The 19,066-nt window shown below is 43.3% G+C and overlaps 1 protein-coding gene across 1 annotated transcript; it reads left to right on the forward strand.

Moving 5' to 3' along the window:
- The first annotated feature begins 3,632 nt into the window (after positions 1-3,632).
- LOC127340502 (uncharacterized) lies at positions 3,633-8,426 on the forward strand. Its single transcript, XM_051366245.2, has 3 exons — positions 3,633-3,808; positions 5,168-5,249; positions 5,634-8,426. The coding sequence occupies exons 2-3, from the start codon at positions 5,238-5,240 to the stop codon at positions 8,424-8,426; spliced, it is 2,805 nt and encodes a 934-aa protein (XP_051222205.1). The 5' UTR covers positions 3,633-3,808; positions 5,168-5,237.
- The last annotated feature ends 10,640 nt before the right edge of the window (positions 8,427-19,066 follow it).

Genomic DNA, 19,066 nt, shown 5'->3' on the forward strand with positions numbered 1-19,066 from the left:
AATGACTATTGAGATCCCCAAAAATTACGAATACGTTTCTAAACTGAAAAAAAATCAAACAAAACTCATATTTTTTAAGATGATTACGAGAAGTTTATAAGTTGCTACAATATGAAGGCTGGTGACAAGATTTATTTTAAGTTGGATGACCCTACTCCAATCCATATTTCGCATCAAACTGTTAAGCATACGTGTCCAAGGTAATATAACATAAGGAAATTCCTTTTACCATTTTGTTGTTGTGTTGTTCATCAAATTTCAATGCGGCCGAAGATGTTGCAAGTGTGGTTGTATTCACTAATAGATTATAATTGTCAGGGCCTCAAATGGATTGGATGAATGAGTGTGTGCTAGCTCATAGTTTTGTGCATTATCATTTTTTATTTTTTCGGCCTTTTTGGTTTCTTTCATGTATTAATCTTGTTATTGCATTGAATTCCCAAGGAAATTGGATGCGCGCTCAACATCCCTGGTTCTAGCGAATAGCGATGCAGTTTTTGTGATGGACGAAGGCAATAACATGGAAGCAAAATATTACACTTGATGGCAGGGATTTGTTTAAAGTCCGGCTGAGAGATTTTGTTGTTGACAATGAACCGGACATAGGTCTTTTGTGGTGCTTATGTTGTTTCACATGGATGAAGGTCCTTTGACCATCTCTTCGATGTCGAATAGCTTGAAGGTCATAGAGTTTTAGGTTGCAATTATTTGTAACCAAGTCTATGTGTCTACTTTTAATGCGACCGAGGAATTAGGTCTTAAGTTTCTAGTGCTGTTGTGTGTGGAGTTTGTTGGGAGCTGAGTAATATCCTTACATCCAAAGCAAGCAAGCAGTGCTTTTTTCGATAATACCACATTCAGGCAAAAAGGCCCAAAAACAATAGACATATAAGGCTCGGTAAAAAATGACTTGAAGAAGGCAGAAATGGACAGTCAAAAAACACCCAAAACCCATTAGGATAAACCCATTTTGTTTCCTGCAGGCCGGCCGTGCGGAGAGAATTTTCCTTTGTGGTACAAGTGTTGCATTTTGACAGGACAAAAAATCTGACTGTTTCCCAATTGAAAACTAGGCAGATGTCAAATAAACACTCCCAAATACTAGAAATAACATGCATCTATCATGCCAGAAAGTTTCAAATCCAAATTCGATCCACGGATCGAGAAAGCAAAAAGATAAATCTGACTATGAATAGTAACAAATTCAAATCCAGAGGGAAGAGTACCCGGCTGGTAGTATTCACAACTGATTTGTCTTTACTGTCTCTCAAGTTGTATATCAAATTTGGATTTGAAATTTTGTGGCATGGTAAATCCATGTTGCATGAACGTTGACAAAGAAAATTGAAATCTTTCATGACTTTTTGAATGCACATTTCGGTTTTAGTGGGGGCGACTTGGGTGAACTCCACCCTTTAAGGTGAACTATACCATTATGTACCACCGGATCAAGATTTGAGAGACCAGATGGAAGCAGGCGGGCACATGCTTTCCAAAGTTTATCTTTGACCAACAATTCGTATCAATTATTGGTCAAAGATAAATCTTAGAAAGCGTGTGCGCCTTATATTTTCGAATGGAGGGAGTATTTAAGAGTGTTGAATTGGGGGAAGGCGGCATGGAGAGGGACGAGGGGCGGCGGGAGATGATGTTGGGGGCGATAATTTTTTTCATAGATATTGATACGATAAAATTACCCACTCATGAAGAATTATTTCCAAATGAAAATGTCTATAATATCCTTGCAAATCAAGAGCCATATTTTATTTATGCTACCCACATCCCACCAGTAATAAAGGGTACTGTAAAAAGCCTCTTATTTTAACAAGATAAATCCATAGTGGGAATCATTTTCTTGAAGTCTCTTTTCAAATATAACATCCACAATGACCACCCTTTTCTTTTCCCCTAATTTATTCTTGAAATTATGAGACAAAAAATGCCTCCAATAATGTGCCAAAAAATTAATACCCCAAAAAAGTAATGCACATTAAAAATGCATGTCAAACAAAATGTCAGGAAAAACTATTGATCAAAACTAATATTGTGAAAAATATCCATGAGTGTCAAAATAAAGATGGAAGAAAAATAAATGAAATGATAGTCATTGTTACCATGGTCAGGAGAATCTAAAGGCGCGTGCTAGGCATCGGTCGGGTGATATTTTCACCCGATCAGCTGCCTCCCCCTACGTTAGATCTACTTAAAATGGAAAATCTAGTACCTTCGATCATTGCAACATCAAACTCCCACATGTAACATTTTTCCGTTCATATGCAACATCTTTGCTGCATTTCCCCGCGACCCCATCAAAAATCATCCGTTCATAAAGTTCATGTGCAACATCCGTTCATAAAGTTGTTAGAACATTCAAACATGCTCATGCAACAAAAAATATGGTTATGCAACAAAAATGTTTAAAATGGGTCGCAACGTACACAACATGAAAAACAAACGCACACAACATATGAAAACAACGCAGACAACAATGAAGAAACACATTTGCAACATCAATTCTACCCTTCCCAATAGATGTCCAGAATTACTATAATAGAATGCCGATGTGTGTACGCAACAAACAACGCACGTTCTTACAGCGTGTCGACACAACATATGCAACATAAAAAAATCCCATATTCACTAACCTCTCACCATCTACAATGGAGGCACCAACTTTGCCGATTCGGGCTCACCGGCCATGAATCCGGCTCGTCGGAGCCCCGTAGGTGTTGTATCGGATGACCTCAGACCCGTCTCCCTTGGCCCACCATCTTTCCAAGCTCGGCACCGCGAAAAACCTTCATTTCAAGCTCCAACTTGAGCTCCACCGTCAGTCCATGGCAACGAGCTCCGTGAGCTTGATTTCGGGTGGAGGAGGAGGGGTGCCGGTGTAGGAGGGACGACGAAGGAGGAAACGCCGATGGAGAAGTTCCTTTGCTGGAGTAGAGGGCAACAAGTTCATGGAGGGGTAGGAGATGGATGGGAAGAGGAAGAGAGAGCAGAGAGCACATGCGGGGCGAGAGAGAGTACCACGGAGTCACAGAGCAGAGGAGCGCCCGGCTGATCCCGAGGGATGATTGTTCGGGCGATAGGAATGACTTACCGAATCTAAAACATGGAACCCAGGTAACTATCCTATCGACCAATCATTAAAGTATTCTTCCCGCTACAAGACGAGGAATGACATTTTGTATGTCAATCACCAAATTCATGATATATTTTTGCGCCATATATATGCAAAAGATCTCTGAGCACGTGTCCAAAAAATGTGATATTGTTGGCCTAAATATCCCAACTTATTTAGTATACTACATCCATAATTTTTGTAAGATCTTATTTAGAATGATTCCATATTAAGTGACGCGAAGCAATTTCTCTTCCAAAAAGCAGTGGCATCTGCGTTCATAATTTGGCTCCAAACCCAAGTAAACAAGCAGCTCCCGTCTTCTCAGAAAGCAAAAGATCCAGCCCTGCCCTGCTTTATACAAAGAAAAAGAAAAAGACAATTCCATCTTTGTTCTTTGGCTGCAGCTCCAAGCAAAGAACAATACACATATATTTTGGCAAAAAAGAAAAAAAAAACAAGCCAAAGCCAAAACACAAGCCCTGCATACCTGTAGCACACAGCCAACCAGGCAACTATAGCTATCATCCACGCTTCCACAGTTGCTCTCCTTCACCTCGCATAAACATCCTACTTCTTGTGGGACAATTAACGAAGCAATCGATACCAACATGGTTCTTGTGCAATCTCGACATCATCGATCGCCGCACAAGATGTAGGCGTTTTCTCTGCCGGGCGATCGAGGTACTACTACTATATATGATTAATTATTCGGCTGTATGGCCACTTCTTTTGAGCTTCATCTTATCCATAAGCCGACTTAATCTTAATTTGCGAAATAAGCTCTGGTGGGGGGCGTTTTTCCTATTCTTTTCGGCTTATGGAATTTGAGCTTATTGTATGCATTGATTGGTGCAAAGTCTGTAATGCCCCTAGATTTTCATTATGTCATGTTTAATTGATAAAGTCATTATTGTTTGCCGTTTTGCCATAGATATGAGCAAAAAAATGAATTTCGAAAATCATAAAGTGCTAAATTACAATTAAAACAAGGTGACTGCAGAAATAAATTTTGAACAGATGCCCACAGATTATACATGTCAATCTTGATGAGTCTCGTCGCAATAGATAACATTTATACATAGAGCTTACTCTCAAATTATATCAGTATTCAAGGAAGACAATGGATAAATTTTTGGGGACCTGGTATAACATAAATTGCTTAGATCCCATCACATGGGTTACTACCGAACTAGAGAGGGGGTCAATTTTCAAAAGTTAAAAGAATAAGTGCATTCCAACGTACCATTAGTACTGTTGTTGCTTTCGCGGCCGAATCGCCAGTGCTGGGAGTAGGGGATGGCCTAGATTGACGAGGAACCAGGAAGCCCAATAAAATCGGGTAGCTGTTTAATTGGCGCCTAATAATGTGAACGGGTCTGCTAGCTCCAACCCGGTAGCACGAGCGGTCGCCTAGGGCTAGGGGTGTGTTAGCAATAATCTTGCCTTAATTAGTTTAAGTGTAATTAGGAATTAGATTTGTATTAGTCTGAGTTGTTCGTGGACACTTTGTCCGTGTCCTAGACTCCTAGTGTAATAGCTAGTACGTGGAGTACTAGGCAGAGTCGTTTTGGCTTGCATGCCGTGGTAGTTCAAGTCAGCTTAGGTATGTTCCGATGAAGTCCTAGTACTAGTCGAGTCCTAATGGTTTTCGTGTAGATTTAGGTCGGTTATCTAGTTGCCTATTGCGTGTAAAAAAGCAAGGGCAGGTCGTGTATCAAGATAGTACCGAGAAAACATAAATAAAGGAAATAAAGAGAGGAAAATTAGAGGGTGCGCACCCTTAGCGATAAATTTTGTGTTCGCATGTTCGTCTATTTTCATGTAATCGATATGTGGGTGAATCCCAACAGGGTGATAATCAACATCGGGTGAAAGCAGGAGTACATACATTCTCCCGGAGATATGGAATCGTTTATATATCATGTTAATTGCTGGCACCTCATTTAGTTTTCAAAAGAACAAGTATCTTTATTATTCATGAACTAACAATGCTTGTTGATGCACAAACATAACTAATATGTACGCTCTTGTAAGTAGCAGGTGCTAGCAAAATAATCGAGATCCATCTGGAGCTTCTTGTGTTTGCCGGGACTTCATCGAGAAATTCACCATGCCTAGACAGGTATTTATCAGCATATATTTGGATGCTGTTTTCAACTTGTGGTGATATATATGCATGCACACATAACGTACTCTTCTTTAAAATATAAGTTCTGAATATTGGTAAACAATATAATGCAAGAGACACCGAACAATTTGCAGAGGATCTTCTAGTTACCCTATCTCCGGCCTGCTACATACATGAGTATTAATTTTCTCTCCGTATAGCATACTTACTGATAGAATAGCTTGATTAGTTTAGGCAGTGATATTTAGATTTTTTACTTACGGGGATGGCTGGCTTACGGTAAACCTGATTCAGTCAGTGAGCTTCTGTACACAACAAATGGAATCTCCTATATACACACATGATTTGAACTCAACTAATTGCCATCAATTAATGCAGTTCATTGTTGCGGAGGATGTTGGAGAGGTGTTACGAAAGATACTCCATTATCTAGAGGATACGAGCAGTAGTGCACCCAACACCATCTACTATGATGGATGGGGTGGACTGGGTGCCTCTACGGTGCTTAGAGCTATAGCCCAAGACCCTCCGTTATCACTGATGAAGAAATTCAGCAAGATCATCCATGTTGATTGCTCCAAGTGGAAAAGTCGAAGAGCACTCCAGAGAACAATCGCACAAGAACTCGAGCTTCTTCAAGGGGTAATGGCTATTTTTGATAGACAGGATGAAGAAGATGATTTTAGTGGGATCGATGAAGGCTCCAGAGCTGAGATAGGATACGTTGGAAGAAGGATCCTTCGAGTCCTAATGGAGCACAGATGTTTAGTGGTCCTTCATAATGGAAGCAATGATATGGTTGACTTCAGTGGTTTTGGCATTCCCCAACCTGAACTATTCGGCACCATAGTTCTGTGGACCTTCAGGGGGAGGCTTCGGCTCAACCAAGGAATTAACAAAAAGGTGGATAATTCACATCTTTACCTTCATAACTATGTTCACAATTATACCAAGTGGAACCTTTTGCTACACAAAGAGGTTAGTGAAATTGCTCAATACACATGTAAGCTTGGGGCAACCCCAGAAATAGCTGAAGAGTGTTGCTTGTATCTGCTGTCATTAAATAACAATGGCGGCGACATTATGGACTACAACTGGGTTACACATGCTTCCAACTATTGGGTCTGTGATGGGATCATACAAGCAGGAGGTCAGTTTGACCAAGCATGGGAGGTTGCTGCTGCTCTACATCAAGAGATACATCTAGAAGATTATTCATCAAATATACTGTCTGATTTTGGTCATAGGTTGCGGACTCCTCAAGAACGATGGATATTTGCCACCAAATCTACTGTGGAAGACAGTGTGACTTTACCTCGAGAGTCAACATCATTCTTCTTTGTAGATAAAAGTGGATCTGGTCCTCCAAGAGCATCATTACCCAATGGCATGTTTCATCAATCTGACATGCTTCGTGTGCTAAGATTATGTCGCTGCACCTTCAATTTCTCTTCACCACCTTTCCATTGTTGCCGCAACCTAAGGTTCCTTGGATTAGATCTATGCAAGGATCAACCACAATCAGACGATGAGAAGAAAGAGATATCAGAAATGGATTATGTTCAAAGCCTATGGGTGGTGGACATATGCAACACAGACTGGGAATTGACTCAATCACCGGAGATAATAGAGCAGATGTCCGCAAAAATTAGGGAGGTACATACAAAGAAGGGACTGTTTTGGCACCGCAATTTTGCTTGGGGGAAATTGAAGAACCTTCTCAAGCTTCGAGTAATAGAGCCTACATGCCCGTGGGAGACAAGAGAAATGGATGGATTCACTGATATGGTGAAGTTGGAGCTCCTCGACCTGTCCAAGAATACATCAATACATGTTTTGCCAAGTCTGTTAGGGGCAGCAAGCCTCAAGACTTTGGTTCTAGATGGTTGTGTTGGGTTGGAGCATGTTGAAGGTCTCCCTCCATCACTTGAATCATTCAGCTTAGCAGTAGGAGAAGCAGAGAAGATGACCCACATCTCCATGGCTGGATGTGCAAGAATGGTTGACTTCACGCTATGTGGATCATTTCCAAGACTTGCGGAGCTGGACCTCTCAGGCACAAAAGTCAAAACACTTGACCTCAAAGATCAGGTAGTGCACGTCCCACATCTCCAGCGAGTCATGCTGTTGGGATGTGAACAACTCTGTGCTATACTTTGGCCAGAAAAGGGGATGCCCCATCTAAGTGTGTTATGCATTGATAAGCGCGGAGGAGGAGGAGGAGCAGAGGTCAGAAGAATACTACCAGATTCTAAGAAGTTAACATATTTTCAATCGTATGTTGCTATAACGGACATGAGATTCATTCAGTCATTGGTGCTACGAAGTTGCAATCGGTTTTCTTGGAATACCAATAGATTGAATCTACACCTCTGCATATCTGGTAGTAGCACGAATGGTGGACAGAGTTACAACAAGGAGAAGATGGGCCCTTCTAGCATCGGGAAAATAATTGGGCCACCCCTACCAAATTCATCAATCCTCAATCCTTCTTACCACACCTACACTGATGTCACTACTGACAGCATAACTATTGATCCTGACTACCACAGTGCACCAAAGTTTCAGCCATTGGGCCGCTGTCATGTGGAGATTGGTGAGGAAATTATCAACACTAATGTGAAGAGTGTACAAGGAATCAAACCTATCATATTTGTGATGAATGAGGCTGAGTCGTTGCATGTGCATGACAATTCTTCAATCACCACTATTATCTCTCAACACATGATCTCCATTGGAGTGGAGAGAGAAATTTTCTGGCGACATCTGACATGTTGCCTTGTGGAGAGATGCCCAAAGCTGCACACAGTCTTCATTACTAACTACAATATCGCCTGCTTTCATGAACTAGAGACATTTTGGGCGGCTGATCTCCGGATGGCCCACTGCATTTGGAGCAAAGGAAGGATGGACGATGGAGAGGACACTGATACCTTTGCAAAACTTCGGAGCATACACCTCTACTACTGCCCAAGGCTCACATTTATCCTCCCACTGTCATGGTTCTACACCTTGAGCAGCTTGGAGACACTCCACATCATCAACTGTGGTGATCTCAGGCAGGTATTCCCCGTGGAGGTAGAGTTTCTGAGAAGAATAGCTACCAACCACCAAGATGGCGTTCTAGAATGTGGTTGTAAACCTGAAACACTCGACAGTTTCGTCAGTTAACTGGGAGACAACGAAGTGGTTTTTGTGCTGCTAATGCGTGCAGCTTTTCGGTGCTTCTCTATTCTCTTATTAGAACGATTACAAAGCTCTAACTACCTCCCGATAGCAGTGCAAGTGATCCGCTATAGTCGCGCCATCCCACGACGTGAATCAGAGCAGCTCACGATCGGGAGCAAAACAAGGAGAAAGACTAGGACGTGCGTCGAAGCAGTCCAGCCACTACTAGCACGAGCGGGAACCTAGACGTTGCCACGCACTGCTTATTAACAGGAAAAACAAGTAAACTAAATTTACGTGACATGAGCTTAGATTAGGCTAACATTTCTCCCCCCTAAGCTCAATGTTCCTTGCTGAATTCTGAGACTCCAAGTTTCTGGCGCATCTCAATGAAACGAACACGCCCCAGAGCCTTGGTTAGAATGTCAGCTAACTGATCGTGAGTCCTCACATATGCAACCTCCACCCTTCCTTTCTCAATGTGCTCGCGGATCGAGTGGTACTTGACATCGATGTGCTTACTCCGATCATGATGAACAGGGTTCTTGGCCAAGGCAATTGCTGACTTGTTATCAATCAGGAGCTTGAACATGGAAGGTTCTGTTCCCTCCATCTCTCCCAGCAATCTGCTTAGCCAAATCCCTTGGCATGTTGCATTTGAAGCTGCAATGTACTCTGCCTCACAGGAGCTAGTTGCCACAGACTTTTTCTTCTGTGAGCTCCATGTCACCAGGTTGTTGCCAAGAAAGTATACTTGACCTGAGGTGCTCTTTCTGTCTCCAACATCTCCTGCGTGATCACTGTCGCTATACCCAAGCAGGACTGGAGAGGCATGCCCTGCTCTGTATCTGCACCCATAGTCCTTGGTGCCCTGAATGTACCGGAGAATCTGTTTGACAGCTGCCCAATGATTTGTGCTTGGCTTCTCCATAAATCGACTCACCATTCCCACAGCATGAGCAATGTCAGGTCTAGTATTCACCAGGTATCTCAGGCTTCCAATGACGCTGCGGTACAGTGTGGCATCAAATGCCTTGCTGCCATCCTCCTTAACTTGACTTGATCTGCATTCCATTGGTGTACTGCAGCTGTTGCAACTGGTCATCCCTGCTGCTTCTAGGATCTTGGCTGCATAGCTCCTCTGACAGAGTGTAATTTCGCCACCAGCTTGACTCACTTCGATCCCCAGGTAATAACTCAGCAGACCGAGATCACTCATTTTAAAGAGCTCTTGCATCTGTGACTTGAATTCCTGAATTGCAGCAGCCTCTGTCCCTGTGATGATAAGATCATCTACATAAACTCCCACCAGCAGAAATGAGGTGGAGCTGCCACGCCGGTATACTGCATGTTCCAGTGGGCTACGGGTGAATCCAAGCTTGTCAAGAGTGTCATGTAGTTTGGCATACCAAGCTCTTGGGGCCTGTCGCAGGCCATACAAAGCTTTGCTCAACTTCAGTACTTGTTGTTCTTTGCCAATGGCAATATACCCTGGTGGCTGTGAGACATAGACTTCCTCTGCCAAATCACCATTTAGAAATGCAGATTTCACGTCCATGTGGTGAACTTCCCATCCACAGTGAGCTGCCATGGCAAGGAGAAGCCTCACTGTCTCCATTCTTGCAACTGGTGCGAAGACTTCTTCAAAGTCCACACCCTGACGCTGTGAATAGCCCTTGGCCACCAGCCTTGCTTTGTGCTTGACAATCTTCCCTTCAGGATCTCTCTTAACCTTGTACACCCATTTCAATCCAATGGCCTTTTGACCTGCAGGCAGTGAGGTATACTCCCAGGTCTTGTTCTCACCAATGGACTTCAGTTCATCATCCATGGCTGCCTTCCAGGCTGTGTCACTGAGAGCCTCATCAATGTTGTTTGGCTCCTCAGCACTCAGCAGTAGGTGTTCTGACGACTCATGCTCTGTCTCCCCCTCAATCTCATCAAGGATGCAGGAGAGACGTCGATAGCGCAGAGGTGCGCCACTGTCGGCATCGCAGGCATCGTCGTGTGTGGGCGGTGTTGCCCACCTGATCCTACCCGCTGCTGCTGGAGTGCATGGCTCAGATGATGGCGACGGTGTCGTGGTCAGGCTGGTGGGCGTCCCATGAGCTGGAGAAGGGGACAACACCACCGTGCCTGCACCGGTATCAAGCACCTCTTGGCCTTCCTCTGTGGTGTACACCACAGTGAAGGTGTCATGCACCATGTGTGCGCTGGGCACGCTCTGCACCTCCTCGCCCTGCGCCGTGCGCGTCGAGGTTGCACCCGGTGAGTTCCAGTCCCACGGACGGTTCTCTTCGAAGATGGCATCACGGGTGATCACCACCTTTTCCGTCGCCGGGTTGTAGACACGGTATGCCTTGGAGCCGGCCTCGTACCCCACGAACACCATTGGAGTGGAGCGATCCGACAGCTTGGTGGTGCCAGGGCCGACGGTCTTCACGTGAACCGTGCACCCAAATGTCCGCAGGTGCGACACATTGGGCTTACGGCCGTGCCACGCTTCGTACGGCGTGACACCCTCGAGGCTCCTCGTTGGCGCACGGTTGAGGATGTAGACGGCGGTGGTCACAGCCTCTGCCCAGAAGAATGATGGCATGCCCATGCTCTTGATCAGACAGCGCGCCATCTCGACGACTGTTTGATTTCGGCGTTCGACGACGCCGTTCTGTTGGGGCGAGTAGGGTGCCGTGGTGTAGTGCTTGACTCCAAGCTCCTCGCAATACGCACGGAACTCGCCGGAGTTGAACTCCCCACCTCGATCGGAGCGGAAGGCGCGTAGCTTGCAGCCTCCTTCCAACTCGGCCATCTTCTGGATCTTTTTGAAGCGTTGAAACGCCTCGTCCTTGGACTTGAGGAGCTCTATCCACATGTAGCGAGAATGTGAAGGAGATATGCCCTAGAGGCAATAATAAAGTGGTTATTATTTATATCTTTATGTTTATGATAAATGTTTATATATCATGCTAGAATTGTATTAACCGAAACATTAGTACATGTGTGATATGTAGACAAACAAGAAGTCCCTAGTATGCCTCTTAAACTAGCTTGTTGATTAATGGATGATTAGTTTCATGATCATGAACATTGGATGTTATTAATAACAAGGTTATGTCATTGTGTGAATGATATAATGGATACACCTAATTAAGCGTAGCATAAGATCTCGTCATTAAGTTATTTGCTATAAGCTTTCGATACATAATTACCTAGTCCTTATGACCATGAGATCATGTAAATCACTTATACCGGAAAGGTACTTTGATTACACCAAACACCACTGCGTAAATGGGTGGCTATAAAGGTGGGATTAAGTATCCGGAAAGTATGAGTTGAGGCATATGGATCAACAGTGGGATTTGTCCATCCCGATGACGGATAGATATACTCTGGGCCCTCTCGGTGGAATGTCGTCTAATGTCTTGCAAGCATATGAAAGAGTTCATAAGAGACCACATACCACGGTACGAGTAAAGAGTACTTGTCAGGAGACGAGGTTGAACAAGGTATAGAGTGATACCGAAGATCAAACCTCGGACAAGTAAAATATCGTGAGACAAAGGGAATTGGTAATTTATGTGAATGGTTCATTCGATCACTAAAGTCATCGTTGAATATGTGGGAGCCATTATGGATCTCCAGATCCCGCTATTGGTTATTGGTCGGAGTGAGTACTCAACCATGTCCGCATAGTTCTCGAACCGTAGGGTGACACACTTAAAGTTGGATGTTGAAATGGTAGCACTTGAATATGGAATGGAGTTGGAATATTTGTTCGGAGTCCCGGATGAGATCCGGACATCACGAGGAGTTAGGAATGGTCGGAGAATAAGATTCATATATAGGATGTCATTTTATGTGAAATAAAATGTCGCGGAAGGTTCTATGGAAGGTTCTAGAAGGTTCTAGAAAAGTCGGAAGAAACCACCAAGGAAGGTGGAGTCCACAAGGGACTCCACCTCCATGGCCGGCCAGCCCTAGTGAGGGTGGAGTCCCAAGTGGACTCCACCATAGGGGGCCGGCCACCCCCCACATGGGAGGTGGGAATCCCACCTTTGGGTGGGAGTCCTAGTTGGGCTAGGTTTGCCCCCTCCTATGGAAGGTTTTGGTTTCGGGTCTTATTCGAAGACTTGGACACCAACACTTGGGATCCACCTATATAATGAGGGGCCAAGGGAGGGGGCCGGCCACCCCAAAGACCATAGCTTGGCCGCCCCCCTTGAGTGGCCGGCCACCCCCTCCCAAACCCTAGCTTTGCTCCTCCACTTCATATTTCCCGCGTAGCTTAGCGAAGCTCCACCGGACTTCTACACCGCCACCGACACCACGCCGTCGTGCTGTCGGATTCAAGAGGAGCTACTACTTCCGCTGCCCGCTGGAGCAGGGAGGTGGACGTCGTCTTCATCAACAACCGAACGTGTGACCGAGTACGGAGGTGCTGCCCGTTCGTGGCGCCGGAACCGATCGTGATCAAGATCTTCTACGCGCTTTTGCAAGCGGCAAGTGATCGTCTACCGCAGCAACAAGAGCCTCATCTTGTAGGCTTTGGAATCTCTTCAAGGGAGAGACTCGATACCCCCTCGTTGCTACCGTCTTCTAGATTGCATCTTGGCTTGGATTGCGTGTTCGCGGTAGGAAAATTTTTGTTTTCTATGCAACGTTATCCTACAGTGGTATCAGAGCCGTGTCTATGCATAGATGGTTGCACGAGTAGAACACAATGGTTTGTGGGCGTTGATGCTCTTGTTATCTTTAGTTTGAGTACTTTGCATCTTTATGGCATAGTGGGATGAAGCGGCTCGGACTAACTTTACATGACCGCGTTCATGAGACTTGTTCCTCGTTCGACATGCAACTTGTATTGCATAAGAGGCTTTGCGGGTGTCTGTCTCTCCTACTATAGTAAATATTCAATTTACTCTTCTATTGACAACATTAGTATCAACGTTGTGGTTCATGTTCGTAGGTAGATTAGATCTATATCGAAAACCCTAAACCACGTAAAATATGCAAACCAAATTAGAGAGCGTCTAACTTGTTTTTGCAGGGTTTGGTGATGTGATATGGCCATAATGTGATGATGTATATGTATGAGATGATCATTATTGTATTGTGGCAACCGGCAGGAGCCTTATGGTTGTCTTTAAATTTCATGTTGAGTAGTATTTCAAAGTAGTTGTAATAGTTGCTACATGGAGGACAATCATGAAGACGGTGCCATTGACCTTGGTGCTTCGCCGACGATGATGGAGATCATGCCGAAGATGATGGAGATCATGTCCGTGCTTTGGAGATGAAGATCAAAGGCGCAAAGACAAAAGGGCCATATCATATCACATATGAACTGCATGTGATGTTAATCCTTTTATGCATCTTATTTTGCTTAGATCGCGACGGTAGCATTATAAGATGATCCCTCACTAAAATCTCAAGATAATAAAGTGTTCATCCTTAGTAGCACCGTTATCAAGTCTTATCGTTTCGAAGCATCTCGTGATGATCGGATGTGATAGATTCGATAAGTACATACAACGGGTGCAAGACAGTTTTGCACATGCGGATACTAACGTGGCCTTGTGAGCCTAGCATGTACGGACATGGTCTCGGAACACGTGATACCGAAAGGTAGAGCATGAATCATATGGTTGATATGATGAACACTTTGAGTGTTCGCCATTGAAATCACACCTTTTCTCGTGATGATCGGGTTTAGGTGCGGTGGATTTGGTTCATGTGATCACTAAGACAATGCGAGGGATATTGTTTTGAGTGGGAGTTCACTTAGGTTTTTAATTATGTTGAATTAAAATTTGAACTCAATATGTCATAAACTTAGTCTAAACTATTGCAAATATATGTTGTAGAGATGGCGTCCCCAATCAATTTTAATCGGTTCCTAGAGAAAGAGAAACTTAAGAGCAACGGTAGCAACTTCACCGATTGGTTCCGTCATGTGAGGATCTTCCTCTCTGGCGGAAATCTGCAATTTGTGCTTGATGCACCGCTAGGTGACCCTCCTGAGAAGATGAATCCGATGAAGTAAAAGCTGTTTACGCGACTCGGAAAACTCGGTACTCTCAAGTTCGGTGTGCCATCTGTGCGATGCGGAATCCGATCTTCAAAAACGTTTTGAGCACCATGATCCTCATGAGTAGATGAATGAGCTGAAAGCTATATTCGAGACTCATGCGGCGATGGAATGCTATGAAGCATCGAAACATTTCTTGGTGTATGATGGAAGAAGGCAGCTCCGTTAGTGAGCACATGCTCGCCATGACCGGGCATGCGAAGAAACTCGGTGACTTGGGAATAGTGATTCCTAACAGTGAGGGATTAATCGTGTCCTTCAATCAACGCCACCAAGTTACAAGAACTTTGTGATGAACTACAATATCTGAGAACATGAACAAGGAGTTACACGAACTCTTTGGCATGCTAAAAGCTGCTTGAGATTGAGATCAAGAAAGAGCACCAAGTGTTGATGGTCAACAAGACCACCAGTTTCAAGAAAGCAGGGGCAAGTCTAAGGGAAAATTCAAGAAGGGTGGCAAGAAAGCTGCCACGCCTCCTATGAAACCTAAGAACGGCCCTAAGCACGATCTTGAGTGCTATTCTTGCAAGGAGAAGGGACCTTTGGAAGCGTAATTGCTCCAAGTATTTGGCAGATCTGAAGAAGCGGCCTTGTCAAGAAGAAGAAAGAAGGTATATCTGATATACATGTTATAGATGTTTATCTCACTAGTTCTCGTTCTAGTACACAGGTATTTGATCTTGGTTCGGTTGCTCATATTTGTAACTCGAAAGCAGGAACTAAAGAATAAGCGACAATTTGCTGAAAGATGAAGTGGCGATCTTGGCGTTGGAAATGGATCCAAGGTCAATGTGATCGCGATCGGCACACTTCCTCTACATCTACCTTCGGGATTAGTTTTAAGCCTAAATAATTGCTATTATGTACCTGCGTTGAGCATGAACATTATATCTGGATCTTGTTTAATGCAAGACGGTTATTCATTCAAGTCTGAGAATAATGGTTGTTCTATTTTTATGAATAATATCTTTTATGGTCGAGCACCACAAAAGAATGGCTTATTTCTGTTAGATCTCGATAGTAGTGATACGCACATACATAACATTGATGCTAAGCGAATTAAACTTAATGATAATTCTACTTATATGTGGCAACTTGTCGTCTTGGTCATATTGGAGTGAAACGCATGAAGAAACTCCATCTTGATGGATTACTTGAATCACTTGACTTTGAGTCACTTGATAGATGCGAAGCATGTCTAATGGGAAAAATGACAAAGACTCCATTTTACGGTATGATGGAGCGAGCTGCGACTTATTAGAAATCATACATACCGATGTATGTGGACCAATGAGCGTAGCATCGCGCGGTGGTTATCGTTATGTTCTAACCTTCACGAGATGATCTGAGTAGATATGGGTATATCTATTTCATGAAACATAAATCCGAAACTTTCGAGAAGTTTAAGGAATTTCAAAGTGAAGTAGAAAATCAACGTAACAAGAAGATCAAATTTCTACGATCTGATCGTGGAGGTGAATATCTGAGTTATGAGTTTGGCATGCATTTAAAGAAATGCGGAATACTTTCACAATTGACACCGCCGGGAACACCTCAACGAAACGGTGTGTCCGAACGTCGTGTCGAACTCTCTTAGATATGGTTCGTAGTATGATGTCTCTTCTTGATTTGCCGTTATCATTTTGGAGTTATGCATTAGAGACAGCTGCATTCACTTTAAATAGAGCACCATCAAAATCCGTAGAAACGACACCGTATGAATTATGGTTTAATAAGAAACCTAAGTCATCGTTCTGAAAGTTTGGGGTTGCGAAGCCTATGTAAAGAAGTTACAACCGGACAAGCTAGAACCCAAAGCGGAGAAATGCGTCTTCATAGGATACCCTAAGGAAACTATAGGGTACACTTTCTATCACAGATCCGAAGGCAAAATCTTTGTTGCTAAGAACGGAACCTTTCTTGAGAAAGAATTTCTCACTAAAGAAGTGATTGGAAGAAAAGTAGAACTTCGATGAGATTGATGAATCTATACTCGTTGATCGAGTAGCGCGATGCGGAAGTTGTACTGTACCGCCTACACCGGCAGCAGAGGAAGCTAATGATAATGATCATGAAACTTCGAACGAGGAAACTACGAACCTCGCAGATCGACAAGGGAACGTGCCACTCTGATTGGTATGATCCTTGTCTAAATGTCATGATTGTAGATAACAATGATGAGGACCCTGCGACGTATGAAGAAGCGATGATGAGCCCAGATTCCAACAAATGGCAAGAAGCCATGAAATCCGAAATGGGATCCATGTATCATAACAAAGTATGGACTTTAGTAGATTTACCTGATAGCCGAAAGACTGTCGAGAATAAATGGATCTTCAAGAGAAAAACAGATGCTGATGGTAATATTACTGTCTATAAAGCTCGACTTGTCGCAAAGGGTTTCCGACAAATTCAAGGAGTTGACTACGATGAGACTTTCTCACCTGTAGCGAAGCTAAAATCTGTGAGGATTTTGTTAGCAATAGCTGCATTTTTCGATTATGAGATTTGGCGAGATGGATGTCAAAACGGCGTTCCTTAATGGAGACATTGAGGAAGAGTTGTATATGGTACAACCCACAGGGTTTGTCGATCCTAAAAATGCTGACAAAGTATGCAAACTTCAGCGTTCAATCTATGGACTGAAGCAAGCATCAAGAAGTTGGAACCGACGCTTTGATAAGGTGATCAAAGACTTCGGGTTTATACAGTGTCATGGAGAGGCCTGTATTTACAAGAAAGTGAGTGGGAGCTCCTGTAGCATTCACGATATTATATGTAGATGACATATTATTGATTGGGAATGATATAGAACTATTAAGCGGTGTTAAAGGTTATTTTAATAATAGTTTTTCAATGAAAGACCTTGGTGAAGCATCATATATATTAGGCATCAAGATTTATAGAGATAGATCAAGACGCCTAATAGGGCTATCACAGAGTACATATCTGGACAAGATTCTAAAGAAGTTTAGAATGGACGAAAGTAAGAAAGGGTTCTTACCTATGTTACCAGGCAAGGTATTGAGTAAAACTCAAGGACCGGCTACGAGAAGAAAGAGAAAGGATGAGTAACATCCCCTATGCCTCGGCGATAGGATCTATCATGTATGCCATGCTATGTACTAGACCAGATATAGCACATGCTTTGTTAGTTTGACTAGCGAGATATCAAAGTGATCCAGGAATGGAACCTTTGGACAGCGGTCAAGAATATCTGAAGTACTTAAAAAGAACTAAGGATATGTTTCTTTGTTATGGAGGTGACCAAGAGCTCGTTGTAAACGGTTACACCGATGCAAGTTGGAACAACGATCCCGATGACTCTAAGTCACAATGCGGGTACGTGTTTATATTGAATGGTGCGGCAGCAAGCTGGGCAAGCTCGAAGCGGTGCACGGTGGCGAAGTCTTCAACGAGAATCGGAGTACATAGCGGCTTCAGAGGCTTCATCGAAGCGGTATGGATGAAGAGGTTCATTGTAGAGCTCGGTGTGGTTCCTAGTGCATTGGACCCATTAATCATTTCTTGTGATAACATGGGTGCCATCGCCAATGCACAAGAGCCAAGGTCACACAAGAGGCTGAAGCATATCAAGCTGCGTTATCACTCGATTCGCGAGTACATCGAAGATGCGAAGTAAAGATTTGCAAAGTACACACCGATCTGAATGTAGCAGATCCGTTGACTAAAGCTCTCCCTAGGGCAAAGCATGACCAACACGAGAATGCCATGGGTGTTAGGTATATTACAATGTAATCTAGATTATTGACTCTAGTGCAAGTGGGAGATCGAAGGAGATATGCCCTAGAGGCAATAATAAAGTGGTTATTATTTATATCTTTATGTTTATGATAAATGTTTATATATCATGCTAGAATTGTATTAACCGAAACATTAGTACATGTGTGATATGTAGACAAACAAGAAGTCCCTAGTATGCCTCTTAAACTAGCTTGTTGATTAATGGATGATTAGTTTCATGATCATGAACATTGGATGTTATTAATAACAAGGTTATGTCATTGTGTGAATGATATAATGGATACACCTAATTAAGCGTAGCATAAGATCTCGTCATTAAGTTATTTGCTATAAGCTTTCGATACATAATTACCTAGTCCTTATGACCATGAGATCATGTAAATCACTTATACAGGAAAGGTACTTTGATTAAACCAAACAACACGGCGTAAATGTGTGGATATAAAGGTGGGATTAAGTATCAGCAAACTATGACTTGAGGCATATGGATCAACGGTGGGATTTGTCCATCCCGATGACGGATAGATATACTCTGGGCCCTCTCGGTGGAATGTCGTCTAATGTCTTGCAAGCATATGAAAGAGTTCATAAGAGACCACATACCACGGTACGAGTAAAGAGTACTTGTCAGGAGACGAGGTTGAACAAGGTATAGAGTGATACCGAAGATCAAACCTCGGACAAGTAAAATATCGTGAGACAAAGGGAATTGGTAATTTATGTGAATGGTTCATTCGATCACTAAAGTCATCGTTGAATATGTGGGAGCCATTATGGATCTCCAGAT

This window comes from Lolium perenne, chromosome 3 (genome assembly GCF_019359855.2).
Source record: "Lolium perenne isolate Kyuss_39 chromosome 3, Kyuss_2.0, whole genome shotgun sequence".
In the NCBI taxonomy this organism is placed as follows: domain Eukaryota; kingdom Viridiplantae; phylum Streptophyta; class Magnoliopsida; order Poales; family Poaceae; genus Lolium; species Lolium perenne.